The sequence below is a fragment of the Strix aluco genome, chromosome 4 (genome assembly GCF_031877795.1).
Source record: "Strix aluco isolate bStrAlu1 chromosome 4, bStrAlu1.hap1, whole genome shotgun sequence".
NCBI lineage: Eukaryota > Metazoa > Chordata > Aves > Strigiformes > Strigidae > Strix > Strix aluco.
Window position 1 is genome coordinate 616,318 of NC_133934.1, and position 26,356 is coordinate 642,673.

At 61.2% G+C, this 26,356-nt stretch overlaps 2 protein-coding genes across 2 annotated transcripts; one reads left to right on the top strand and one right to left on the bottom strand.

The window, feature by feature from the left end:
- The first annotated feature begins 4,715 nt into the window (after positions 1-4,715).
- On the top strand, positions 4,716-8,049 carry NAGK (N-acetylglucosamine kinase). The gene is made up of 10 exons (XM_074821737.1): positions 4,716-4,779; positions 5,206-5,290; positions 5,543-5,641; positions 5,730-5,871; positions 5,952-6,062; positions 6,161-6,273; positions 6,382-6,469; positions 7,378-7,475; positions 7,568-7,646; positions 7,727-8,049. Exons 1-10 carry the CDS (start codon positions 4,751-4,753, stop codon positions 7,912-7,914), a joined length of 1,032 nt encoding a protein of 343 aa, XP_074677838.1. The 5' UTR covers positions 4,716-4,750; the 3' UTR covers positions 7,915-8,049.
- Positions 8,050-9,037: 988 nt separating this feature from the next.
- On the bottom strand, positions 9,038-25,541 carry PAIP2B (poly(A) binding protein interacting protein 2B). The gene is made up of 4 exons (XM_074821738.1): positions 25,452-25,541; positions 15,658-15,812; positions 11,599-11,775; positions 9,038-10,894 (listed from the first exon to the last, which is right to left on the bottom strand). Exons 2-4 carry the CDS (start codon positions 15,802-15,804, stop codon positions 10,838-10,840), a joined length of 381 nt encoding a protein of 126 aa, XP_074677839.1. The 5' UTR covers positions 15,805-15,812; positions 25,452-25,541; the 3' UTR covers positions 9,038-10,837.
- Between the last annotated feature and the right edge of the window lie 815 nt (positions 25,542-26,356).

The following is a 26,356-nucleotide window of genomic DNA, read 5'->3' on the forward strand; positions in this document are numbered from 1 at the left end:
TAGTGAGCCGTGCAGGCGGGGGGGGGGGTCGCACAGAGGGGGGGCAGGGGCGACTCTTGCCCTGCTCCCCCCCCCCCCCCGCGGATGTCGGGGTGTGCCCAGGGGGGAACCCGGGCTTTCTCCCCATGGCCACGGGGGCTGTGGGGGGGCCGGGGGCCACCCACGACCCTGTGATTCCCCGTGGGCAACCCCTGGGTGCTGGGGGGGGCGGGGGGGGGGGGGCTGGGGCTGCGTCAGCCGGGGATTAGCGGGGCCGGGATCGTCCTGAGCCCCTGATCCCGCTTAGTGGCCCCTGACGCCACCCGAAGGCGTCACCGGGTCCGCAGCCCCCCCTCCGCTCCCCTGGAGTGACCCCCAAATCCTTCCCCCCCCCTGCCCCATGCTGGAGGCCCCCCCCTGCCACGGAGTGGGGGATTCTCGGGTGGCTCATAGAGGGGTGGGCACCCATCGGGGTGACAAGGGGCACCCCAAGACCTCAGGGCTCAGCGCTGGGAGGTGCCTGACGCAGCCCCACGGACACCCATGGGTGCGGGGGGGGTGTGGGGTGTCCCCCCCACCCATGGGACACCCGGGTGCCACCTCCCCAGTGGCTCAGCATGACCGGGGGAGGTGACAAACAGTTGGGTCACACCGGGTGGGTGACACAGGGTGGGTGACACGGGGTGGGTGACACCAGCCTGGCTCAAAATCTGTCCCGTGAGCTGGAAAAAAACCAAAAAAACCAGAAATTAAAAAAAAATCAACCACTTTCGGAGTTTATTAACTCATTTTCAGAGCGGGGCCTCGCCGGTGCGGGAGCTAATTAGGTCACACGTGTGGCTGCACTGTGGCCACAACACATGGATAGTGGCCACGGGGGGGGGGTCACGGGGGGGGGGACAGGGTGACCCCAGCACCCTGCAGCCCCCCCCCATGTCCCAGCCTCGTGGGCTGCGCACGTGGGCAGCCCCGTGTGTCCCACCCGCGTGTGCGCCCACACGTGTGGGCCTGAGCGGTGGGGAAACTGAGGTACGGGGAGGGGGGGGGATGAGGGGGGGCCTCGGCGGTGCCCCTGTCCTGAGGGGGGTCCCTGCCCCCCCCCCGAGCCCCACTGTGTAATAATATCAATTAGCGAAGCACAGATTGGCTTTAATGAGCGGCGCCCGGCAGCTCAGTCACCCTCTGCCCCCGATAATTGTCTCCTGACCCCCCCCCGGCACTGGGGGGGGCTGAGTTGGGGGCTGGGGGGGGCCCAGGGATGGGAAACGCTGAGTCGGCAAAACCGCTTGGAGGGTGGGAGGGGGGTTTGGTGGAGGGGAGGGGGCGGGGGGGCCCGGCCTGATGGTGACGGCCCCCGCGCAGGATGGGGGTGCTGAGGGGCATCTCCCCCCCGCCGGGGGGGGGCCGGGATCCATCCCCGTGGGCGGGGGGGGGGGGGGGGGCTGTGGGGGGACATTCCCCAGTGGAAATGTCACGGCCCTCAGAACCGTCAGCGCTCCCCGAAAGGCGCCACAGCCCCCGTCCTCTGTGACCCCGATACTGCCCCTGAACCCCCCCAACCCGATCCCGAAGTGTCCCCCAGCCCCAATGCCACCCCCCCACCCCCCAATGCCCTTGGGCAGAATGGGAGAAAAAATGTCACCGGCACCAGCTGCTGTTAGGGGATGGGGGACGGATGGAGGGAGGGAGCGATGGAGGGACGGATAGATGGATGGAGGGAGGGATGGAGGGACGGAAGGAGGGAGGGATGGAGGGATGAAGGGATGGAGGGAGGGAGGAAGCGATGGAGGGATGGATAGATGGAAAGAGGGAGGGATGAAGGGATGGAGGGAGGGAGGGAGAGATGGAGGGAGGGGGGGATGCAGAGCTAGATGGAAGGATGGGAGGATGGGTGGAAGGATGGAGGGAGGGACGGACGGACAGAGGGATGGACACTCTGGGGCCGGGCAGCAGGACAGACCCAGGACCTACCGCACTGACGGACACTCTGGGAACGGCCGGGGGGGGTTATAGGGCCTCGCCCCGCGCCACTCTCGGGGACTCCCCGGGGCTGGCACCTCGTCCCGCTGCTCCCAGAGGTGCCCCCGCGCCCCGGGACGGGGGAAGAGTTCGGGGAGTCGGCTGCAAGGGCACCCCAAAACCAACCCCACCGCCACCCCAAGCCCCATTTCGCCACTCACCATCCTCTTCCTCCGCGCTGGGTGTCCCTGGGTTGGATCCAGCGCTGGTTCCACCCCCCCGGCTCAGCACCGCACCCACCCATCTCCCAACCCCGGGCGTGGCAGCGGGATGGATCCGGCCCCCAAAATATACCTCAGTGCCCCCAAAAATCGGTGCTTCCACGCGGAATAAACCGCGGCGGGGCCTTCCTCCCACCTCTCCCTCCTCTGCCTCCCCAGCCGGGTCCTGCGTGGCAGTGGGTGACCCCAGCACCCACAGGGTGCTCGGGCTGACAAAGCCGGGCTTGGGCGACCGAACGAAGCTGGGCTTAGCCCACAGCCCCGCATGTGCCCACCTCCTCCCTCCACCCCGGCGCCTTCGCTCGCCCTCCCCGCGGGCTGGGGCTGGGGCCCGGAGGGATGGGGGTGATTCCTGGCTCCCACACCCCATTTCTGGGGGGGCGCGGGGGGTCTGCAGAAGGGCACGGCGGAGGCGCTGGGAGGGATTTTGCTGCCCGTTTGCCCGCGAATCCCTAAATCGCTGTTTCTTACCCCAAAGGGACCACGCGCCGACCACGGGCTTCGGTCCGGCCGGTGTCACCTCTTGCCCTGGTTGGGTCCGAGATGGGGCTTGGCTTGGGGACAGCCCCCCCCTTCCCAGGCTGAGGGGGGTCTGGGGACAGTCCCCCCCGCCATGAGGCTGACAAGGTCGGAGGGTCCTGGGGGACCGTTGGCCTCAGGTCCTTGTCCCCAAGTGGGATGGTGGGACGCGGTCGGGGTGCTCCCAGTGGGGGACAGGGCTGTCCCCATCCCTCATGGGCCACACGCCACGGCCCCACGGTCCCCCCCAAAGATGCCGCCCCCCCCCAAATCTCCCAGCCACCGCTACTCAAACTTTGCCCCAAGTTGAGACAAAGGCAGCAGGTCCTGTCCCCTGTCCCCGCTGTCCCCAGACAGCCTGGTGCCACCAGGACTTAATGAGGGCACAGGGCGGTGGGCTCAGGGGCTGCCCCCCACCCCCCCCCCCCCCCTGCAGCTTAACCCTTCCCCTGCCGCTCCTCTCCACTCCAGCTTTGGGGACTTTTTTTGGGGGGGTTCGCCTGTGTCCTTGGTGCTCCCTGCACTCGCTCACTCGTTGTTGACCTTGGGGGGGTCCCAGCTGCAGCCCCTGGGGGTTGCCCACCTCGGGAAGGGTGTGGGTACCCCCCCCCCGAATCTTCATCCCCCTGAGTCACCCCATGGCCACGGGGCACCCCCAAGCCCCGGCAAGGAGGGCCCCCCCCCCCCAGCCGCAGGTCTCAGCCTGTGCCCCACGGCGCGGGGGAGCCCAGAAGGGCTGGATTTGGCAGCGGGGGGAGCTGACCCCAGTCCCATGCTGGCTGCTCCGCTGGTGTCCCCATCCCAGCCCCCCGGGATCAGGGAGCCCCCGCGTGGGGTGGCCTGGTTGGGGCCACCAATCCCTCCCCACCCCCCCACTGTCCCATCACCCCCATCCTGTGACACCCCCTTTGTCCCCTCCTCCTGCTACCCCATCGGCCCCCACCTCCTCGGTCCTTTCTGACACCTCCCCCCCCCCGTCTGCTCAGCCCCTGCCTCGCCAGCCCCCCCCTACCCCCCCATCCCTCTGCCCTTCTGCCTCCTCCACCCATCCACCCATCCTTCCCTCCCTCTCTCCATCCCTCCCTCCACCCTTCCATCCATCCACCTCTCCACCTTCTCCCTCCCTCCCTCCATCCCTCCATGTCCATCCACCTGCCCATCTTCTGCCTCCATCCACTCGGCCATCCACCCCCTCTCTCCTTTTTATCGATCCACCCAAATCTTCTCCACCCACCCACCCACCCACCCACCCATCCATCCATCCTCCCATCCCTCCCTCCCTCTCCTCCTGCCCCTCTCCCCCCCCCGCAGTGGCAATCCCGGGGTGCCCTGGCCGTCACCCGCTGTCACCCACCGTCACCCACAGACGGCCCGTGACACCCGAGGGGGCTCAGCCGGCCCCGCGCCCCGCCTGCCCCTCGCCCCGCGCTCCTTAGCGACGCTGTCACGCGGGGATGGGGGGGACCCGACCCCCCACGGGGACACAGGGCTCTGGGGACACGGGGGACCCCGACGCCTTGGCGGCTCTTGGCCCACAGATGCGTCCCCCAGCTCTGACCCCACCGCCGGGCCCGGGGGGGTGATGGGGGAGTGTGTGTGTGTGGGGTGTGGAGTGGGGGACCCCCCCACGCCAGGGCTGGTCCCCGTGGGAGCCCCCTTTTTGCGCAGACCCAAGATCGCGGGGGCGGGGGGGCTGTGTGTGTGCGTGGGGCTGTGTCCCGGGGCGGTGCGCGGGGGGCTCTATCTTGGCGGGGGGGGGGGGGGAGGGCGGCTGTGTCCCGCGTGACCCCGTACCCCTGCACGTGTAGCAGCCCCCCCGTCGCCCCCCGACACCCCTTCCCACGGGTGTCCCTGGGCTGCGGGGAGGAGGGGGGGGAAGGACGGCGCCGGCGGGGCGGCACAAGGACCCGGGGCGGGTGAAGGGGCGGGGCCAGAGCTCGTGGGGGCGTGTCCTAGGGCGGGGCGTTCCGTGGGGGCGTGCCCGGGGGCGGGGCGGGGCGTGTCCCGCCGTCATGGCGTCGCTCTTCGGCGGCGTGGAGGGGTGAGGGGGTCGCGCCGCGGTTGGGGGGGGGGGGATCCCCACGGGGCTCCGCACCCCCCGCACCCTAATTCCCCCCAGGTACCCCCATTGCGGGGGAGGGGGGGTGCAGCAGGGCCCTCCCCTATCCCCTGTGTCCCCCCCCCCCCCCCCGCGTATCCCCAGCCTGGGGGGGGTGGGGCAGCACCCGAGGTCGGTGGGGCAGAATGGGGGGGGGGGTCAGCATCCCCCCCTCCCGCCCCGCAGGGACCCCCATCCTGGTGTATCCTCCCCCCCCCCAGCACCCCCAAAGGGCTGCAGAGCCGGTGGGGCTGAGCCAGGGTGTGCCCCCCCCCCCCCCCAAATCGGGATGTGGGGTGTTGGGGGGGGGACACACATGGGGTAGTGCTGGCAGCGGGTGTGTGTCCCCCCCCCCAAATTTCTCCACAGCGGGGGCACCCACTCCAGGGTGGTGCTGGTCTCCGGGGATGGCCGGATCCTGGCCGAGACGGAGGGACCCTGCACCAACCACTGGGTGAGCTGGGGGACACCCCCCCCCCCACCCCCCTAACCCGGGGGGGGACACACGGGACACTGCGGGGGGGGGTGTCCCTGGTTGTCCCCAAGCTCATGGGGTGTTCGGGTGGGACGAGGCCACTGGAGAAGGTGCTGGCAGCTCGTGGCTGTCAGCGAAGCTTTTGGGCCGTGGGGGACCCCCCCAGGGATAGAGCCTGGGGGTTTTTTTTTGGGGGGGGGGTTAGCGTGTTCCCCCGCCCCTATCTCTCAGCTCATCGGCTCCGAGAAGTGCGTGGAGAGGATCGAGCGGATGGTCAGCGAGGCCAAGAGCAAAGCGGGGGCCGACCCCCACGTCCCCCTCCGCTCGCTGGTGAGTTCCCCCCCCCCCAACTCCCAAGGACGCTCCGGCTCCGTGTTCCGCCCCCCGGGTGTGACAGGGACCCTCCGGTGTGGGACAGGGGCTGTCCCTGAGCGGGGGGGACCAGAAAGACGCCCTCGGCAAGTTGACGGAGGAGCTGGAGCGGCGCTTCCCCCTCCTGAGCCAGAGGTACCACATCACCACCGATGCTGTGGGGGCCATGGCCACGGCCACCGACCGCGGTAGGTGACAACTAGGGGGGACGTGAGGGTGTGTTGGGGAGGGGGGTGACTGTGAGTGTCGTCCCCCCCACACCCTGCAGGCGGCATCGTCCTGATTTCGGGTACCGGCTCCAACTGCAAACTCATCAACCCCGACGGGTCGGAGACGGGCTGCGGCGGGTGGGGACACATGATGGGTGACGAGGGCTCAGGTGAGGCTGGTGGGAAGGGGATGCACACATATACACACAGAAACACACCCCCCCCGGAGTTTGGGGGGGTCCCAGCTGTCCCCGCGCTCCCCCCGCAGCGTACTGGATCGCGCATCAGGCCGTCAAGATAGTGTTCGACTGCCTGGACAACCTGGAGGTGCCACCCCACGACGTCGGCTACGTCAAGCAGGCCATGTTCGACTACTTCCAGGTGCTGCTGGGGGGGTCCTGGAGGGGTGTAGGGGGGTCTGGGCTGGATGGAGGGGTGCCAGGACACAGGGATCACCGCTGGGGTGTCCCCCCTTCCTCTCCGTGGCAGATCTCTGACAGGATGGGCCTCCTGACGCATCTCTACCGCACCTTCGAGAAGTCCAAATTTGCGGGATTTTGCCAGAAGCTGGCGGAGGGTAGGGAAGCCCCTTCCCTGGGGTGGGGGGGTGCAGGGGGAAAGGGGGAAGGTGCTCTACTGGGGGGGGGAGCCCTGCCCATTGCTGCCACCCTCACCCCACCCTGGGGACTGTCACCCCTTGGCTGTCCCTGCCCATGACAGCTCCCCCCACACAGCTGGGTGTGAGCCCCAGAGAGTGCTGGGGGGGTGTCCTGGGTCAGAAAAAGCTGCCAGTCAGAGAGGGACCTGGGGGGGATTGATAATGAGCCAGCAGTGTGCCCAGGTGGCCAAGAAGGCCAATGGCATCCTGGCTTGTATCAGCACTAGCGTGGCCAGCAGGGACAGGGAAGGGATCTGACCCCTGTGCTCGGCACTGGTGAGGCCGCCCCTCGATGAGTGGGTTCAGGTTTGGGCCCCTCACTCCAAAAAGGCCGTTGAATGACTCGAGCGTGTCCAGAGAAGGGCAACGGAGCTGGTGCAGGGTCTGGAGCACAGGTCTGATGGGGAGCGGCTGAGGGAACTGGGGGGGTTTAGTCTGGAGAAGAGGAGGCTGAGGGGAGACCTCCTGGCCCTCTGCAACTGCCTGAAAGGAGGGTGCAGAGAGGGGGGAGGAGTCTCTTGAGCCAAGGAACCAGCGCCAGGACAAGAGGGAATGGCCTCAAGCTGCGCCAGGGCAGGGTCAGACTGGCTCTTAGGAAGGATTTCTTTGCAGAAGGGGTTGTTGGGCGTTGGAATGGGCTGCCCAGGGCAGGGGGGGAGTCCCCATCCCTGGAGGGGTTGAAGAGTTGGGCTGACCCAGCGCTGAGGGATCTGGTGGAGTTGGGAACGGTCAGGGTGAGGTTCATGGTTGGGCTGGAGGAGCTTCAAGGGCTTTTCCAGTCTCGATGATTCTGCCTGATTCTGTGTCCCCCCCCCACGCCCCCCCAGGTGCCCAGGCTGGTGACCCGCTCTGCTGCCACATCTTCAACAAAGCTGGCGAGGTCCTGGCTCGCCACATCGTCGCCGTGCTCCCCAAAATCGACAGGGTGAGAGCTGACGGGGATGAGGGGGGTTGCATGGGGACAGGGGGGTCCCCCCAGTGCCGGTTCTCACCCACTGTGTCCCCCCCCCTCCCCAGAGCCTGTTCCTGGGGGAGCTGGGGCTGCCCATCGTCTGTGTGGGCTCCGTCTGGAATAGCTGGGAGAAGATGCAGGCGGGTAAGTGGAGGGACGGGGGTGGCGGGGGGGGGGGGTCCTACAGCCCCTCTGTAACCCCAGTTCTGTGCACCCCCCCTCAGGGTTCATCCACGTACTGGCGCAGGCGCGGGAGGAGGTCCCTGGCCACGTTTTCTCCCGGTTCAGCCTCCTGAAGCTGAAGCGCTCCTCGGCACTGGGGGGGGCCCGGTTGGGCGCCCGTAGCATCGGCCACGCTCTGCCCTTGGACTACACCGGCAACGTGGACGTCTTCTACACCCACGTCTTCTAGCCATGGGCCCCCCCTTCAACACCTCCCTGGGATGGAGGGACCCCCCCTGCCCCCCCCCCCCCCAGCACGCGGCAGTGGGGCTTTGGAGAAATCGAGTTTTGTAATTTAGCAATAAAAAGGTTGTGCAGCCCAAAAGGGAAGGGGCTGGTGTGGGGGCAGCGGGGCCAGGAACATGGCTCGGTGGCCACGGGGAGGGGAAGTGGACTGAGGGGAGGGTGGGGCTGCTGGAAAATGAAGAAAAATGGAGCTTGAAGGTTCCTGTTTTGGTGGGTGAAGAGACTGAGCCTGCAGGAGAGGGGCTGGGGCTGGGGGGGCAGCTGGGGCCACGCAGAACAGGAGGGAGGAGCTGCTGGAAGGAGGAAGGAGAGGAGGAGGAAAAGGAGGAGGAGGAAGAGGAAAAGGAGGAGGAGGAAGGATGAGGAGGAAGAGAAGGAGGAAAAGGAGGAGGAAGGAGAGGAGGAAGGAGGAGGAAGAGAAAGGAGGAGGAAGCAGAGGAGGAGGAGGCCTTTGGGCTTGACCAGGGCGAGGTTCAGCCCCAGCGCTGGGGAGCACCGGTGACGTTGGAGCCGGGAAGGACTCGGTGGTGCTGCTGGGTTCAGGCTTTCCTGGGGCTGCTCTTCATTTAACAGGTTTAAAAAAAAAAAAAAAAAAAGCCCTTTTTCCTAGAATCCCAGGCTGGTTTGGGTGGGAAGGGACCTTAAAGATCAGAGTCCCACCCCCCTGCCACGGGCGGCGACACGTTTCGCTAGCCCAGGTTGCCCAAAGCCCTGTTCAACCTCTTTTTGTTTGAAACAAGAGCAAGGAAGGGGCTAAGCCTGACCTAAAGCACAAACCCAATGGCTGCCCCTTCCACACAGACCGGTCAGGAAGCACAAGCCCTGGGCCGGGCTTTGGCGCTGGGAATCCTCTCCCCTGCCTTCCAAATTTTTATTTTATTTTTTAAATTTGATTTTCCGAGGGCCGAGGTCCTGACCAGGCCTAAACTGGAGCCGTTTCCTCCTCCAGCCTTTTCAGGCTCTGCCTGGCCAAGCTCCACCAGGGCTGACGACGCTGGAAGCCAGCGGAGCTGGGGCAGGGAGGGAAGGGATGGAGGAAAATCCTGCCTCTGAGCTTAAAGCACCACTCAGTTCCAAAAAAAGTTTATTTTTAATAACGCATTGTCTGAAATTTACAGCACGTCAGAGCGGTGGTTGGTTTGTTGTTTTTTTTTTTGTGGTAAGAAATCAAATAGAAACCAGAGAAAGGGCAGGGGGGGGAAAATTGTGCTACTGCTACAGAATTTTGCCCTTCCCCGTGTCCCGGGTCACATCCTGCAAAGCCTGAGCACGGCTCGTACCGGAAAACAGGAGAATTCAACCCAAACCAAGCCTTATCTCTGAGCAGGAATATTTGAGACAGGCACCTTCAACAGGCTGCCGGCTCTAGCTGCGCTAGCGTGCGGGTTTAGTGCTGGTTTTAAGCTCGGCAGCCAGAGACGGGAGATCTGTTGAGTTACGGAGCAGCTCGATCCCCCACGCGCCGTCAGCGTTCCTGGTCCAACAAACCCCGCCGCGAGCGCCGTGGCCGCCCCGAGCTCAGAGACGGGGCCAACCCTCAGCTCCCATCTCCACAGAAAACCCTGCCGGGCTCCGCGATCCCCCGCCATTAACTCCTTTGTTTAATTAACGGGGAATCCTGGAAGTAACTGCAGCGGGGAGGTGAGATTTACAGGGGGTGAGTGAATGCTCCCGTCCACACTACGAGAGCCAGCGGCTGGTTTAAGCGTTAGGCTGGACACCTCGCCCAGCAGCTCCCGCTTTCTCAGGAGGCAGATTTCTGCACAGGGTTTAAAATACCAGAAGCGCCCAGGGCTGTGGTTTAAGGAGCTGAAGCCCAACCAGCTCCCGCCGATGGGGATGGAGGTTCCCAAGAGCGAGTTCACCCAGCGGAGGCCCCGATCCCGCCACCCGCCGCCGGAGCCTCGGCACAGGGCCCCGCACATGAAGACGCTGCCCGTCACCTTCTCCGTCTGCGGGTGCTCCTCGGGGCTCAGGCTCATCCCGACAGAGGATCCTCCGCCCAGGGAGGCTGCGCGACACCGACTCCCCGCCGCTCCGCTCCGCCGCAGGCCGGAGAAGGGGCTCTATTCCCTTTTTCTCAGGTTTTGTTTCAGTGAGAAAGGAAGGTACAGGTGCTTCGCAGCCGCAGCCCGTAGCGCTGGATAAGCTCAGGAGTTGCGGGGGGAAGAATTCTTTAAGGAGAAGATGCGTTTTGTAGGAGCAGCCCTTCCCTTGGACGGCTGGGGATTGCGATGCCTGACGGGCCCTGTCTCCGCGCAGAGCGATGAAGCAGGCAGGACCCTGATCTACCAGCAGAGAAGCAGAGGAGTGTTCAGCATCTCTCCAAGAGCTGCTGCTTGGAGGAACTTCGGGGTTTACAGTCTTGTTACACTTCACCTTTCCTTTAGCAAAAGAAATCCTGTCGAAGGGAAACGGGGAACGCCAGCGCGGCTCCTGGCCCAGGCTCGCTGCCTCTGGGGAGGGAGCAGGTGGGCAGGGGGATCCCTACAAATTCTACTTAAACAAGAAAACATGACTTTTCCACTAAGCAGGTTTGAAGCGCGCATCAAAATGGGCCTCTGAAGCTCGGGAGGGGGGGGAAGTGTTGGACTCCAGGACAGACTTAAGGGCTGCGAGTCCTAGAATGCAAAAACTGCCAAAAGGCGGTGGGAAGATGATACAAAAGAATTAAAAAAAAAGAAAAAAGGAAAAGGAGAGGAAAAAAAGAAAAAAAAAAAGGTACTCGAAGCGTAGAGCAAGATTTCGCCACGTTGCAGCAACTCTGCTACGGTGCAGAGTCCAGCCGGGGGCTGACCCCCTCCCTCCGTCCCCCCGGCACCTTCCCCCGGTGCGGGGACACAGTCTTTCGGAGCCCGCCTTGGGGGTCAGTACTTCACGCCGGGCACAAACTCCTTGGCATCCGGATTCAAGTTGCTTTTGCTCTGGAAGAGAGAACAGGGGTGAGCCTGAGGTTTTTTTGGGGGCAAACACAGTGGAAGCTGCCATTTCTGTCTCTCTGGGCTTCGGCACAGGGCTGCTGGCGGATGCGTGGATAGAGGGGCTGGTTTATCCCCACCCAGGGTAGTGTGGGGCTAAAGCAGCTCAGCCTGAGCTCAGCTCAGCAGGGCTGGGCCAGAACAAGCCCCCTCCGTGCTGGTCCATACGACCCCACAGCGTATCAGGCGTTTCAGGGATGAAAACGGGCCTCGCCTTAACACTGCTGCTCTGCCCGTCACCCTGTGGGTTGTCACCACTCTGAACTAATCCATCCAGGCTGGGGGTGCTCAGCAGACCTGGTGGGGCCCCCCTGGACCTCTCCAGCCTGCCAGGACACCCCAGTTTTGCCCAAAAGGCAACAAAGGTCCCAGCTTGCTCGGTGCAAGCAAACCTTGCTTCTCAGGTTGGTTAAACCGGCTCTGCCCACCCTTCCCACAGCTTCTGGAGCGCAAGTTGCACAAAACTGGCTATTTTTGCCTTTAGGATATGTGGCTAAAATAAATATCCTCGCAGAAAACCCCCCAAATGCCTCGTTGCTGGTGCATTAGCAGCAGCTCTTGCACCGACACCCCACTGCCGCTCAGGAACGCCCCCCTTTCACCGGACAGGCCCCCAGCTCTTCGCCGGACCTAGTGGCACCTTCGCTTACCAGAATGTCCTCGGACCCGTGGCTGTCGCCGACCGAGAGCCCATTGAGCTGCTGCTGCAGCTGCCCCATGCCCTGGGGCAGGTCACGCGATGGAATGAACCAGTCCTGGTCTTCTTCCTCCAGCATCTCCTGGAAGCAGCGGTCGAGAAACTCCTGCTCCTGCAGCTCCTCCTCCACCTGCCCAGAGAGACCCGTTAGTCACAGGTTGGTCGGGGGTTTCCCTACGCTGGCCCCACCTGAGAAAAGAGTTTGCAATGTGCTACCTCACCTCAGTACCCGTCTGTGCCTCAGAAACATCACAGGATGGCCAGAGTTAGATTTTAAACCTAGATTTGTCGTCTTGCCTAGAGGCAGCCCCAGGAGCACAAAAACTGGCCCCTTTTGAGTGGAGCAAAGCCACGCTCAGGCATTGCTCCCGGCCACTGCGGCCCGCCGGGGCTGGATGCAGGAGGGAAGAGGATGGGATTTACAAGGCAAATCCAGAAGGGAAGGGGATGGGATTTAGGGGATATCTGGACGCACGCAGGGGATTTGAGGCTGCCGGGCTCCAGCCGAGCTCACTGCAAAATGCACGGGATGGCTCGTAAAATCACAACAGGGAAGCGCGCGGATCCTCTGCTGCGGAGCGACGCCGCAGCTCTGCCCACCCTTCCCGTGCTTCTGGGGTTGGTTAAGCCAGCTCCACTCAGCCCCCTCAGCCCACCAGCACTCTGCAAGCACCAACGCAGGGTGGCAGTCGGCTCCCACCGAGCACTCCGGGGATGACGCCGTCTCTCTGCTGCTGGAAAACTCCTCCCGAGGCTGAGGAAAGCCACGGGGCTTGGCCAGGGCTGCCGGAGCAGAAAGCTGCTCGGGCAGGGGTGTGCAGGCAAAGCCAGGCAGGAGATGGGCAGGAGAGGGAGGGGCTGGGGGTCCCAGCCTTACCCTGTAGCATCAGCAGGTCACGTTAACCCGCTGGTCCACTCTTCCAGGCTGGTTTTCTCGGGGGGGGCTGAGTCTGGGCAGCCTGCACCGCTGCCGGCCGCCTGCTCGACAGGCACATGGTGGCCAGAAAATGAGCAGACAGGGCGACAGCCAGAAAACAGCATGATTTTGAGCAGCTGGGATTGAATCCAGGAGGGCTGAGTGAGTCCACGAACCACAAAACGCTCCAACAAGTTTAAATCCTTTCATTTTACAAGAAAGCAGAAACTACGACCAAAACCTGGCAGCCTGGAGGGGGGAAAGGGGAGCTCTGCAAGCTGCCATGCCCCGAACCACTGGGGATGGGTGGACAGCCCCTGCCAGCGGCCAGGTACCGGGGTCCCCCTGCCACAAACGATTTGGGAAGGGGATCTCAGTACACCCAGAGTGCGACCGACCTTCAGGTTATTCCCAGCCAGCCCCCAGCTCGGGGACATTTAAATTATTTTAACTCACAGCCCAGAAAACTCTCTGCGAGATGACTTTTAGGACTAGATGACCTTGAAGGTCCCTTCCAACCCAAACCATTCTGTGACTGTTAAATGCTCTCTCACAGTAACCGAGCTTTGGGTGCTGCCTCTCGCCACCAGCCTTAGAAATCAGGTCTGGCCAGGGGAAAATCCCCTGTACCGCTAGTAAAAACACCCCATCGCTGTCCTCAGCTGGGTTTCCAGATGCTGTGCTTGAAACTACGCACTGGTACTAGCATGTTAAAAGGATATTAAAAAAAAACCCACCCCAGGAGTGCTGGCTCGCCCCGACGATGACAGCCCCAGGACCCTGCGCTTCTACAGGCCACCTATGGAGCGAGCCCGGAGCGAATATTCCCTCTCCTCCGAGGGCTCTAACTGCAGCCCAGCAGTTAACCTTCCCACAGCAGAGCCTTTCCCGTGCCTGCAGCTCCTTTGCAGCCCATCGTGACAGCCTGAACTAGGAGAGAAAGGGTTCAGTATTTGCTCAGGGCTCTTCTTTGGCCTCCTGGGGTATTTAGTGCAGCTCTGTCACCTCCCACCTCAGGTCCTGCCCCAACCTCGCCTGCTGTCAGCACAGTTTCTTCTCACACAAGAGCCCACCACTCCCTTTTTGCCCTCTGGGATGTGCTGGCTCTGTGGGAAAAGGTAGGTCGCTTGCATAAATAAGGGAGGACCGTGCCAAGAAGCTTGTGGGTTTCTGAAAACACTTGTTTGTTCCCTCGTCAGGGCCTGGATGGCAGAAAACCTTTGTGGAGGAGGCAAGGAAGCAGCGTGGCTTCAGAAAGCTGAGGAAGAGGGAAGAACAAATGGAGGAAGATTCAGCCCCAGCTCTTACAGCAGCCCCAAGCCACTGGGGTCTGTAGAGGAAGGTGGCAGAAGCCACGAGTGCCACTGAAAGGGACGTGCCTGCTGTCCCCCCGCGCTGTGCCCCCCCTTGGCGGCGTCTCAGGGGCTCCCAGGAGCGACCATGGCCAGGGAGCAGAACTGAGCCAGACCAGAGACTTGAGGCGCAGCGTCCCACGCCCAGGGACGGCTCCTGCCAGGAACACTGCCTTCCCACAGACCCAGAGCTCCCTACTGCCCCACCAGCAGAGCCACGGCCTTCAGAGCGTAACTCCAGCTTCTGCATGAACCATTTTTCCTCCGAGCAGCATTTCACTGGGAGCTGGACGAGGGGCTCAGCTCCCCAGGGCATGGCCAAGGGCTCAGAAGGGCAGAAACAAGGGCTGGCAGCCCAGGAAAACACAGGTGAGTATCTCGGCGATGCAGAGCCCAACACAGGGAAGCCCTGAGGTCTTGGCTCCGTTTTCCTCCCTCCTCCATCTCCCTCCGCCTGCACAAGCTCTCCTCCGCCCCGGGATGCTCCCTCGGGCACAGACCTGCGCTAGGGTTTGCTTTGCACTTTGCCTTCATCAGGCTTTTAATCAAGATGGCGCTTTACAAACATTAACTAATTAATCTCACACGTTTCCATCAGCGCAGCTGCTTGGGGGGGCTGGGAGTCACGTCATTAAATAAAACAAAAGCTGTGAGTCACAGCTCGCTAACGTGACGCGGCGTGAGGCCGCGCGCTCACCCGGAGTTACCGTCAGGGAGCAAGAGCGGCTGCAGTTTCCTCCGATGGGAACAAGATTTAAGTGTTACCACATGGGACATTTTCTGCTGAGAAGACCAGGAAAGCTGATGAAATCCTCCTCTGGTGACCAGGGGCGCGGTGGGGATGTGAAATCCCTCTCTGCCCAGCCTGCCCGCGGCTCCGGCGGTCCCTCCCTGCTTCCCGATATCCCAGGGCTGGGAATCTGCTGCGTGGATGTTTCAGGGAGGGGTCAAGCGTCCAGGAGACTTCAGGTTTTCTGCCCCGTCACTCAGCGCAGCCAGCTGAAGGTGCAAGCTCCTTCCTTGCCCAGTTCGAGGTGTCTGACTTCTCCCCAGCTACTGGGATGACGGCAGGAGGGAGCAGCGAGCCCCCAGCAAGCTCCTCCCCGCTGCCTCGTGCTGCATTTGGCTGAAAATCCAAAGCAGAAGCACGAGGAGGACGCGGCGCGGCTGCTCCCTCTGCTCCAGCTCATGGGGTCGCATCGTTATTCCACAAGCAAGAGCCGTTCAAGTCCCACCAGGAGCTTTCAAGAGCTCAGCTGGCCCCTATGGACAGAGCATCTGGTGGCCGGAGGCTCCTACTAAGGCTGCTCTGAGCGTTTTTGGGACCATTTCACCAAAATGGAAAGTTTGACCTGAAACGCAAGGTTTGAGCTAGCCAGGCTACGCACATTCCAAGCGCTGATTTTTAGGCTGGTCCCCTCCCTCCAGCTGACCGCGCAGAAAGGGAAAGCTCAGGAGACGGCAGCGCTGTCCCCGTCCCCCTGAGAAGGATCCAAGAGGGTCAAAGGCATCGTGAGGGTTTTTTTTTTTCTGACTTTATCCATCCCACGTTATTACAGGCAGCTCCAATATAAACAGGATGACTCTTCCCTTGAGCCGCCATCTCCACGCAGGGCCTGTGCCGGCCGTGACTCACCCCCCCCCACCCCCCCCCAGCCCCGTGGTGCCCATCAAGGGAAACCTTTCCCTCCCCTCAATCCAGCTGCAGAAACACAGAGCTGGCAACCCCCCTTCCCGGTCCTACCTGTCTGTTGAAGTCTTCTTCGTTCTCCATCCACATGTACTCTGCAAAGGGGTTGTTTTCCTTCTCATCGTGGCCGTTCACTACTTGGTCCTCTTTGGATTTGGGACTGGACGCCGTGGTGCTGGCGAGGTCGGAGCCATTCATCATTACTGACTCTGCCAAGGAAAAAAAGGGGGTGAGGGAGCTGCCGGGGGGTCCCCAGCTCACACCAGCCACCCGGCTCCTGGGCGGATGCTCGCCACCGGCCATGCTGAGAGGTGACAGCTCAGGCTTCCAGTCCAAAAAGCTGCTTCCAGGCTGCTTTTTGCAAGGCACGGCGTTATTCCCGACTCCTCTTCGCTCCTCGAGAGCACTGGCAGCAGCAGCATTTCTTTTTCATGGTTTTGACCCATCAGGGATGGTCTGAATATATTTGATCTGGACTTAAAACAAGGGATGAGGTGACCAGCAACTCCTGGAGAAGTTGTGGACAGGGCTCGGACAGGCACTGGCACCCCAAACCCTGTCCATCCACCTTGTTTATTTTAAATCTGCCAAAAAATACACCAAAATACCACAGGTGGGTTATCACCCCACAGCAGCAGATTGCTCCCTACCCCAAAATACTGAATTTTCTGGAGGAAGACACGCTCGCCAGTTCGTGTCCCTTTATCTCGGCCGTAATCTCTTTTATTTTTAGAGGGCATTTCGCAAAAGCCTGTTGGTTTGCAACACGAAGGCTGCCTTTTTCTAAAGCAGGCGTTCCGAGTCCCAGCGGCGTGGCTGGAAGCAAGACAAACCTTAAGAGTGTCCCAAACCTCAATTTCTGAAAGGTCCACGGGAGCAGAGGGAGGGAAGGACGCACAGACAGATCGATGATTCAACAGGGAAAAGAATTCAAATAGAGATAAATCATTCAATAGGGAAATCCTATGGAATAGTGAACTGTGGATTAAGGCCAGCACAACGCTGCTGCAAACCATCCAAACGCCACGTAACGACGTCCCAGCTGTATGTTTTACTCTCCCCGGGTTAAAGCTTTATCTGGAGCTGAGCTGAATCCAGTTCCAGCGCAGCACTGGGGCATGGGGATGAACTGGAGAGCATCCTGCGGGGGCTGGAAAACACGACGTCTTGGGGTGACTGGCAGAAGGTTTGGTCTCGAGGCGGGTGAGAGCCCCACGCAACAGCCCTTTAGGTACAGGGGGGAGGTTGCAGAAAAATCAGCCTTTTGTCCTTGAGGGTAAAAGGGGGCGGGGGGTGTTTTTTGCAGCAGCAGAAATTGGATTTGGAGGGGGGGTGAGGTTGGGGAGACCACTAGTGACGATGGGAACTAACACCCTTTGCAGGGGGACAAGCCTCTCCCTGAAATTTTCAGGGAACAGTTACTGATGGGCACCACAGCTCATCCAGGTATGTTTGATCTTACTTTAAGAACACGAAGAGAAATTAGACGACCTCTCAGAGTCTCCAGGAGCCCCTGCAAGGCTGTGAGAACAAGCAACACCCCCGGCAGAGCCGGGTCTTTTTGCCTCCATCCAGGTAACAGCTGCTCCTGGCAGCTCCCATCACCCAGGAGATCCCACGTTACTCGCTAAACGCAGCCTGTTCTAGGGGCTGAGGAGATTATTCCCATTTTTGGGAGAAATCCAAAGCATGGATGAGTACTGAGGACACGACAGCAGTCGTACGTCACCCCCAATGACAAAGGTGCTCAGCTCTTGCGTACCGATGCTCTTGGGTCCCCAGGAGCTGCACAGCTTTAACACGGCGAAGAAAAAAAGGGCAAAAAAAGAGAAAAGGAAGAGCAGCAAGGTCCTCAGGCTGCCTGCAGCCTCGGGACACAGCACCAAGCGGCCGTTGTTATCTGCGGAGAAGCAAAAAAAGGCTCCGAATTGAGCATGGAAACTTCCAGCGTGCCAAAGCGGAGCCAGCGGCTCTGCCGTGGTCAAGGAGATTTCTTGACGACGGCTCGAGCCTGGCAGGGGAGTCACAGGGCTGGTGGGAATGGGAACAGAGCTGCAAAGCAAGCGCAAAGGCACTGAACGTTTGGACGGGGTGGAGCTCTGCCTCCTTCCCTGCCTGCTCCTCTGGCTGCCAGCACGGATGTTTGTGCAGGCAGAGCCTGGAGCTCAAGGGCCCGGGAGGTTTGAGGGGCTGGTGGGGTTCACAGCTTACGTACAGTGCCCAGAGAGGCAGGATGGGTGCTGGGTCCCACCCAAAGGTACCTGAAATACCAAGCCCTCCTGGTGGAACAGGATGATATAAAGATATTGGCAACCTAGCTTCTTTTCTTAGTGGAACCACAGGAGAACCAGTGACACACGACTGCCTGGAAATGATTGAAGCAGTTTATTCCAGCTGGCCAGACCTCAAAGAGGAGCCATTAGAGGAAGCTGATGAATCCTGGTATAGAGATGGGAGCAGTTTTGTCCGACAAGGTATCTACAAGGCAGGATACGTGATAACCACCAAAGATCAGGTAATAGAGTCTAAAGCCCTTCCTCCAAATACCTCAGTACAAAAGGCAGAAACAATAGCTTTAACTTGGGCACTGGAAATGGCCAAGGGTATGAAAATTAGTATATGGACGGACTCTAAATAGGCTTTCGGAGTGGTCCATGCTCATGGGGCAGTGTGGAAAGAAAGAAGACTCTTGTCTGCACAGAGAAAACATATAAAGCATGCCGAAGAAATCCTCAAACTCCTGGAAGAGGTGCAACTACCTGAAAAGGTGGCTGGAATGCATTGTAAAGCTCAGCAGAGAGGAAGTTCCACCCATGAACTTGGCAATGCTACGGCGGGAGCGCTGCGGAAGAGAGGGAGCGAGGTGCCTGCGCTGGTCCTGCAGAGAACAGTTTAGCTGGAGGAGCAGCAGGAGAGGAGGGAAGGGTTTTGCAATGTTTAATTTTTTTTTTTTCAAAAAAATAAATAAAAAGCTTCCTCTTCCTCCCCAAAACTCTGCACTCCTCACTAATTCGGCTGCAAAGAGGCCTTGCTCCCGCGGTGCCGGCTCTCAGCCGAGCTTTGCAGCTCTTTCGGAACAGCGAAGGGGGTTTTCCCCCAGCGTTTGGCGGAGGACGGGATTCTGGGGCGCGCGGGGAGGGGCGAAGGCAGCAGCTCTCGGCACAAACCCATCAGAACGGTGGGGCAGCCCCGACCGCTGCCAGCACCCCGACGTCCGCGCAAGCCTGCGGCCCCTCGGCCACCCGCACGTCCCACCGCAGCCAACCGAGGGGCTCCCATGGGGCAGGGGATGCTGGCCAAGCCTGGCTTCCCGATTTGGGCTTCCACGAGCCCCTCCAGGGCAGAGGGAGAACCGGGACCCCCGGCACGCTGGGCACCATCTGCTGCGGTGCCCAGGCTGCGCAAACAGACCCGCCGCTTGCCAAAATCAGAGCGCAGGAGGTGTTTGTACCTCCACGTTACCATCAAGGCCACGTCTGTCACCAACAGGTCCTTTTTTTTTCCCCCCCTTCATTTTTATAAACACGCAGGTGTCCAAAGCCCCATTCCATGCCCCCTGCATTCACTGTGGCAGTTGTTTTGCCGTGGTTATCACACACACTTCCCTACCACACTATTCCCACCTCTTTTGTTAAGATTTAAGCTGTCCCAAAGCTTTCCCAGCTATCCCCCCGCCTGCAGAACCAGAGGTTTTTGGTCAGCCCCAAGCAAAAAGGAAGCTGAGGGGAGGCCAGCACGGACATTTAAGCATCATGGAGCGAGACAGGAGCCCTCCCACGATGCCCCTGTGCTTCGCTGGGAGAAACAGCAGGCAGCAAGCAGGCAGGAGAGGCTCCTACCTGGGAATATCCTGGGTGAAAAAACTCCCTGAACAGGAAAAACCAAATGCAACCCAAGTGTTTCTTTATCTCCCATCTGTCAGCTGGGTCTGAAGCACCCAAGGTCGTGGTTTTCCCCTATCAGCAGTCCTGGCGGTGCAGAGCCACCCCCCTTCCCCGCTCCCCCTGCCTGGAAAAGCACCTTCCAAAAGTGCATTTTCCAGTCTGGCCAAGCCAGGCTCAATGTATGTTTTGGTCTGCGTGTTATTTATCTGAGTCACCAGAGCAGCACTGTAGCCGTCAGCCTGTTGACGCTCCACCAAGTACGCGCAGAGCCAGGGTAATTTTGACATATTGCTGAGGCGCTGCAGCAAGCTTCCTGCTCAGAGCCACGGCTCCCCGTAAAAACTGAAATAAATTAAAAAATCTGCTTTCTTCTCATGAAGGCTTCTTGGATTTGTTCGTCCTTTGCCCTGGAAAAATAAGTAGATTAAAATAAAAAAAAAATAAATCTTCAACCTGGGGATTGAGAGCTCAGAAAACACATCCAGAGCACACAAACCACCTCCTGAGAGCTGCACGGCAGGTCCCGAGGAGGCCCCTGCTAGAACTCACAAACATCTTCATCATCCTCGCCCGGGGCTGGAACAGCAGCCTGGCAAGGCAGGTTTCCTTTGGGAAAAGGTCCTGGACAACATGAAGCAGGAAAACAGAAATTTGGCCCGTGTTTGGTATCTGGGTGATGCTTAAGGGTGTGATGCTTCAGGGCTGCAGATTCTGCAGGACCCGACCCCAGCCAGGGCCACGACCAGGCGGTCCCGGCTCCATTAAACTGGAAATAGTCATTAGCACAAATTAGTACCAGTGACCAGACATCTGAGGGCAAACTAATGAGCGTGGCTCCCGCAGGAAGATGCCAACAAAATACCCCCGTCCCAGCGGCGACGGCATCTAAAGGGGATGGACTTTTTTTTTTTTTTTTGAGGAAACTCCCAGGTTTCTGCGTGGACATCTCCGCCGCGCAGAGGTGGCGCCGTGGTCGAGGACGAGACATTTCACATGAGAAAATTTGTGGAGCAAATCAGCAGGAAGGAGGGGAAAGGACCCTTTAGAGCAGGCAGCACCCGAGCGTGGTATAAAAGGGGGTGGCTGATCCTGAGGGAGCCAAGGCTGAGATAGAGGAACGAGAGGACAGGGAGGGCGAAGGCATAGGGACCCGCCGCGCCGCAAGAGGAGCGCGGGAGGCGAGAGCCCGGTGCACAGGAGATCTCGCAGGGCCGCGGGGTCGGAGCAAGCTGATCTCCCAGGAGAGCGTTTTTCCTCCACGTGCCGGGAGGAGAGGGGCGAGGACAAGAGGCAGCAGACGGTGAGATGGTGCTGAGGCTGGAATGAGCCATCCTGGGAGGAGAGGGCCCAGGCTCCCGCCACGGAGCAGCACAAGGCACGGCGAGTTATTAATAATCTGGATAAAGCACTTCGCTATCCCAGAATTACACATACGGTTCTCCGCTCTTCCCAGGCGGGCCGTCAGACCGTTTCCTTACCTAATTCAGGAGGGTAACACAGGCCAGAACAAACCCGGGGCAGTCGCAGGGGGGCTGAGGAACTCCCGCGAGGCAAGACCCTTCAGAGACCCACTTCTGGCTGGTTTCTGCCCCCACGGGAGCATCCTTTCCTCACGCCAAGCGTGGCACGAGCCCCGCTCCCCCCCCTTCACCCCCAAAGAGTTAACAAGTCAGCACCAGACGGGAGAATGGAGCACAGCTGCGCGCTTGGCTCAAGGCGAGGGACATATGGTCCTCCTCACCCTCCCGGGCTGGCGCGGCCAGAGCCAAAACCTCGGTGGAGGCTGCTTTGGCGGGGAGCGCCGGGTTATGTGAGGGAGGAGGCTGGTCGGCCAGGGCTCCCGGCTCTATAAATAGCAGGAAAACCCACCCAGACTTTAGGAAAAAAAAAAACCCAAACTTCTTTCTCTGGGTGCTTTCAGGGCTCCTCTCCTCCCTGACTGCCCTGCAAGGGGAGCACAGCTGGGTTTGCTGGCACCATGGGGACGGGAGTGCTGCATCCCCAGGCCTGTGTGGGGCTGCGCCCTCACCCCAGCTGCGCTTTGGGTTTAATAACACTCAAATTTCAACTTGTTGAGCATTCGTAAAAAGAAACCTGTTGGTTCCCCCCCCCACCCCTCAACCAGTGCAGAAATGCTTCCCACAGAAGAGGCAGAGTGGAGCGTGAGCAAACTGGTTTGAAGTCACAGAATCATCCAGGTTGGAAAAGACTGTGAAGATCCTCCAGTCCAACCATGAACCTCACCCTGACCATTAAGTCCTCGACCAGGAGCCCAGGACTGACCCGTGCACCGGCAGCGCTGGGGCACGGAGGGGAGGAGGGGGGTGGCTGTTTTTGCTGGCCACCTCTCAACTCCTCTGAAGCAGCAATTGGAGAAGGGCAGCTCGTTAGCCTCGTTTCCCAAGAGCGAGGATTCTCCCATTTCAGCTCGCACAGGTACTCCTCACGCTCCACAGGTCGGTCTGGTTCAGCCCCTGCTCCCAACGCCCTCACTCCTGTCGCCGGCTTCTCCCGCCGCCCGCCTGCGCCTCGCACCGCCAGCGCAGAGCTTACCTCTCTCTAATCTCCCTTTGCGCTTCCCAGGCCCAAACTGCACTTTTTCTCTCCCGGCCGTGTAGATTTTTCCAGCAGCCAGGAGCGTTGCCAGCTGCCCCGCATGGCACTTGCGATTTTTCCCCCCCCTCTCTGCTTCCACCGGGGAACCCGGCGTGACTAGGTCTGGCTTTTTCTGCTAGGCTGCAATCCGGCTCCGGCCCAGCCCACGCTCCAGCACCACCCTGACGTCTTTCAAGTATTTTTCTTTTTTGTTCCCCCCCCCCCGCAGGCTTCTCCTTCCTATTATACTGGTGCTTCAGGTTTTATTCCCTACCACCGACGCTTCTGAAGTGCTGAGCTGGCGAGCTGCTGCAGACCTGGGGGAGTCACCCACTGCTCCCCGCTGCCTTCAGCCCTCTAATTAGAGGATGTTAAGTCTTCCAGGTTAGGCTGGACTTCTAATGTTAGGCTGGACTCCTGGTACGCCCTTCTCACGCTTGCTGGACTACTGGGGGGTGCCAGCCCCTGCTCGCAGCCCGCAGCAGATGTGGAGCTTTCCATTTTCAGCTACCTCAGTTGCTGAGGAACTGCATCCTATTTCCATCCCCAAGCTGGGGGATAATCTCGTCCTGCACTATTTTAATCCTCATCCACAAGAACAATCCCCCCACTTTGCTCAGGCACAAAACAAAGTGTCTCCAGATCCACCCCCCTCCTCGCCAGCCCCGTCATTTTGAAAGCGCCAGAAACATCGAACGCGGCTCTTGAGCTGTGTCCAAGAAACGCTTCGAAGCCTAATTTCCAATTCAGCCTAAACACTGCTCTTCATTGAGCTACTTTTAATCTCAGGCAAAGACGACACGTTCTGCACTTGACAGCTCACAAACGGGTCCTGTTGCTCACCAGGATTATCGCTGCAATATTCCGCAGCGGCGACACGGCCAACCAGCACCACGCACCAGCCCGCCAGCAGCAATTTTCTCTAATTTCTCGACGAGAATTGATAATAGACATTTTTTTTAAAGACTTCAAAACAGAGCATCCAGCAAACAGCACCTTCCAGCACTCTCCTCTGGGAGGGGAAACCTAGATCAGAGACAGGGACGGGCCACGGAACATCCATGGGGAAGGTGGGACCCTGCCCAGGCGCGGGCAGAGAGAAAAGAGCGGAAAAAGCCAGCGGTGCGATTTGTGCAGCAGCACCGGCTGGAAACGGAGCTCAGGGCAGCAAACTGAACGCTCTGCCAGGGCTCTCGGGATTGCCAGGAGGAGTTTTATCGCTGTTTGCGATATGGAGGCACCTCGCAGTACGGGCCCTGCGCTCACACCTCGGGACGCCGGCGCTTTCCTTCCGAGTGGGACGGGGAAGCGTTGGACTCAACGATCTTTTTCCAACCTACCGCTGCCAGGGCTCGGCACCGTTCTTCAGGCCACCAAAACCTGACGAAACGTGTCCTGTCAACACCGAACAAGAGCGGGCGCTGGGCAGGCTGGCTGGCAGCTGCCTTTCAGCAGCCCGGATTGCAGCCGCTGACACCACCACCGGGGATCAAATTAACAGCGGTGGAAGGGCCGGCGCGATGACAGACCGCGGGTCGCCCAGCCCAGCCCGGCGGGTGATGGATGACCCAGAGGTGAACGGCCCAGAGGGTCTCGCTTCACCATCCCGCAGCTGTGAGAAGAAAACAAACTGCTGCTGCAAGGGAGGGGAACGAGCCTGCTTCCCTCCTCGGCGTTTCGCTTCAGGAATAAAACCTGAGAGTTTGCAGGAAAGCGGCAGCTGCCTCCAACACTATCCACCTGCGCACGGCGGGTGTTTTCTGCCCCTCTCGAGTAAGTAGGTGGGGAATCCTGCAAGGCCACGTGTGCACCTTACAGCGCACACGCAGGCCTGGCTTTTCCTTTCACAGAATCCTTCAGGTTGGAAAAGCCCCTCGGGATCATCGAGTCCAACCCTCAGCCCGACTCTACAAAGTTCTCCTCTACCCCACATCCCCCCACAGCTCATCCAAACGGCCCTTAAACACACCCAGGGATGGGGACTCCACCCCTCCCTGGGCAGCCTATTCCACTCTCTGACCACTCTTGCTGGGAAACATTTTTTCCTCATGTCCAGTCTGACCCTCCCCTGTTGCAGTTTAAAGCCGTTCCCTCTTGTTCTGTCACTAATCACCTGTGAGAAGAGACCAGCACCAACCTCTCTACAACGTCCTTTCAGGGAGCTGTAGAGTGATGAGGTCTCCCCTCAGCCTGCAAAAGGGCCGTCCCCTCAGCCTGGCACCCAGGAGTTCCTCAGAGGGAAAAACCCGCAGATTTCTTAGCTCAGAAAGTAAACACGAAGGTTTTCAATGCAATATTATAATACGCGTTTTTGTCTCGAGCTATTAGGAACCGAACAAACACAACTGAGGGCTTCACGCAGCGTTTTCTGCAGCCTCCGTGGCCGAGGCTAAGAGAGGAAGGAGGATCCGGATCCGCCGCCCTCCGAAGCACCGCAGAGCCCAGCGTGCCTCCCGTCAAGCCGTCACTGCATCAGCCGCAGCGAGAAGCTTCCCTACCTGTAGCAACACCCGACTTGTTGCTGCATGCCAGGCTGAAACCTGAAGAGCCAGCACGTAACCAAATATCTGAAGGGCACAAGCCAGGAGCTGGCTACGTCGTGCCGAGCCTGCCCGTGCCGGATCCTGTCCCCCGTAAACACGGCTGGCGGGCGCAGGCTGACCCGGGCTGGTGGCCCAAACCCACCCGTGTGCTGCAGCCTGAGCCTCTGTGGCTGGTTTTTTTTTTTTTTTAAGGTAAATTTGAGAAACCAGCTTCCAGTCACTGCAATCTGCAAAGATGGGACATGGGGCAGCCCGCCTGCACGCTGCGGGTCCCTCTGGAGCGGGACCGCTGTGCCTGGCCCCCGAGGGCTTCGCGGGCGCCGAGACGGTGCCGGGGGAGAGGGTCAGGGCGGGTTGAGGAGGGAGAAGCCAACCCCCCCGCTGCCCCGGGGCTTTCCCGGACGCATCCCCGGGGCTGGCGACAGTCGGGCGAGCGGTCTGGCCCACGCAGAGAGGAGCCCGGGGCCTGGTTTGGGCGCCTGGTCCCGAGCGGGGCCTGGAGAGGACGAGGCCCATGGCGGCAGGAGAACGTGCGCGTCCCCCCGCGGGCTGCCCCGTCCCCACCGGCCACAGGCCAGAGCACAGCGCCGGCGCTCCCCGGACACACAAGGGCTGCCCGAGCCTCGTGGTTGCGCTGGCAGAGGTGCGAGGCGCGGCGGGGCCGGCCGGCGGGGCCTTCACTCCCTCACACCGGGCCGGGGCCTTGCCCGGCCTAGCGCCCACCGGAGGCCCGCCAGCCCCCCTCTGCCGTCCCGGTGCTCGCCCCGCGGGCTGCCCGGGCCTGGTCGGGCCTGCACCCCGCGAGCCCCCTCCGCCAGCCCCGTACCTGTCGGCCGGGCCGGGCCGCTGCCGCTCCGCGGGCGCCCGCCCTGCGCTGCCGCCGCCGCCACCGGACCCCGCCGCCGCCGCCCGTCCCGCCCCACACGGCGGGGCCACGCCCCCCAGCCCCGCCCTAACAGAACCTTGCACCCCATTGGCCAAGCGATCGACGCGTTCCCGCCCCCCCGCTCGCGGCGCTAAACCTGGTTGGGCGGAAGGGCGCGAGAGCGCGTCGCTACTGCACCAGTCCGCTGCCACTCCAGCTTCTAGTCCCACCCACTGTGCCGCCGTCTGATTGGAGGCCCGGATACACCTCCTAGCTTCCGGATTGGTTAACCCCGAAGGGTCGGATTGGTTGGGCGGGCGCGTCCCCCACGTGGGGACAGACAGGCAGGTTTCGGGGGCGGGACCGTGGCGGGGTGGGCGTGGTCAGCCGCAATGTAAATAATCACATCGCCCCGCCCTTTCGCCCAGATTTGGATTGGCGGGCCAAGCGACCAATAGGAAGAGCCGTCACAAGCCGCCCGCCCCGCCGCGCGGGAGTCCTGCTAGGGAGCCGCTGATTGGCGGGTTGATGTAAACACACCGAGGGGGCGGGGGATTCCCCGCGAGTCGGCGGGGGGGGGGGGGGGCGGTAGGTCACGTGGCGGGCGCGTGGCTCGCGGGTGGGGGGACCTCGAGGTGGGGGGGGGACACCCAGCTCTGCACCCCAGTGTTGGAGGCACCTGGCGGGGGGGTCACCCAGCCCCGTATCCCCAGTGCTGGGAGACCCCGCCCCGCCCCGCCCCCAGTTTTGGGGGCACCTCGGAGGGGAGGGGAGGGGGGGGCACCCAACCTTGCACCCCCAGAGTGGGGGGAGCACCGGACACCACACCCACCCCCCCCAGTATTGGGGGGCACCTCCTGGTGGGG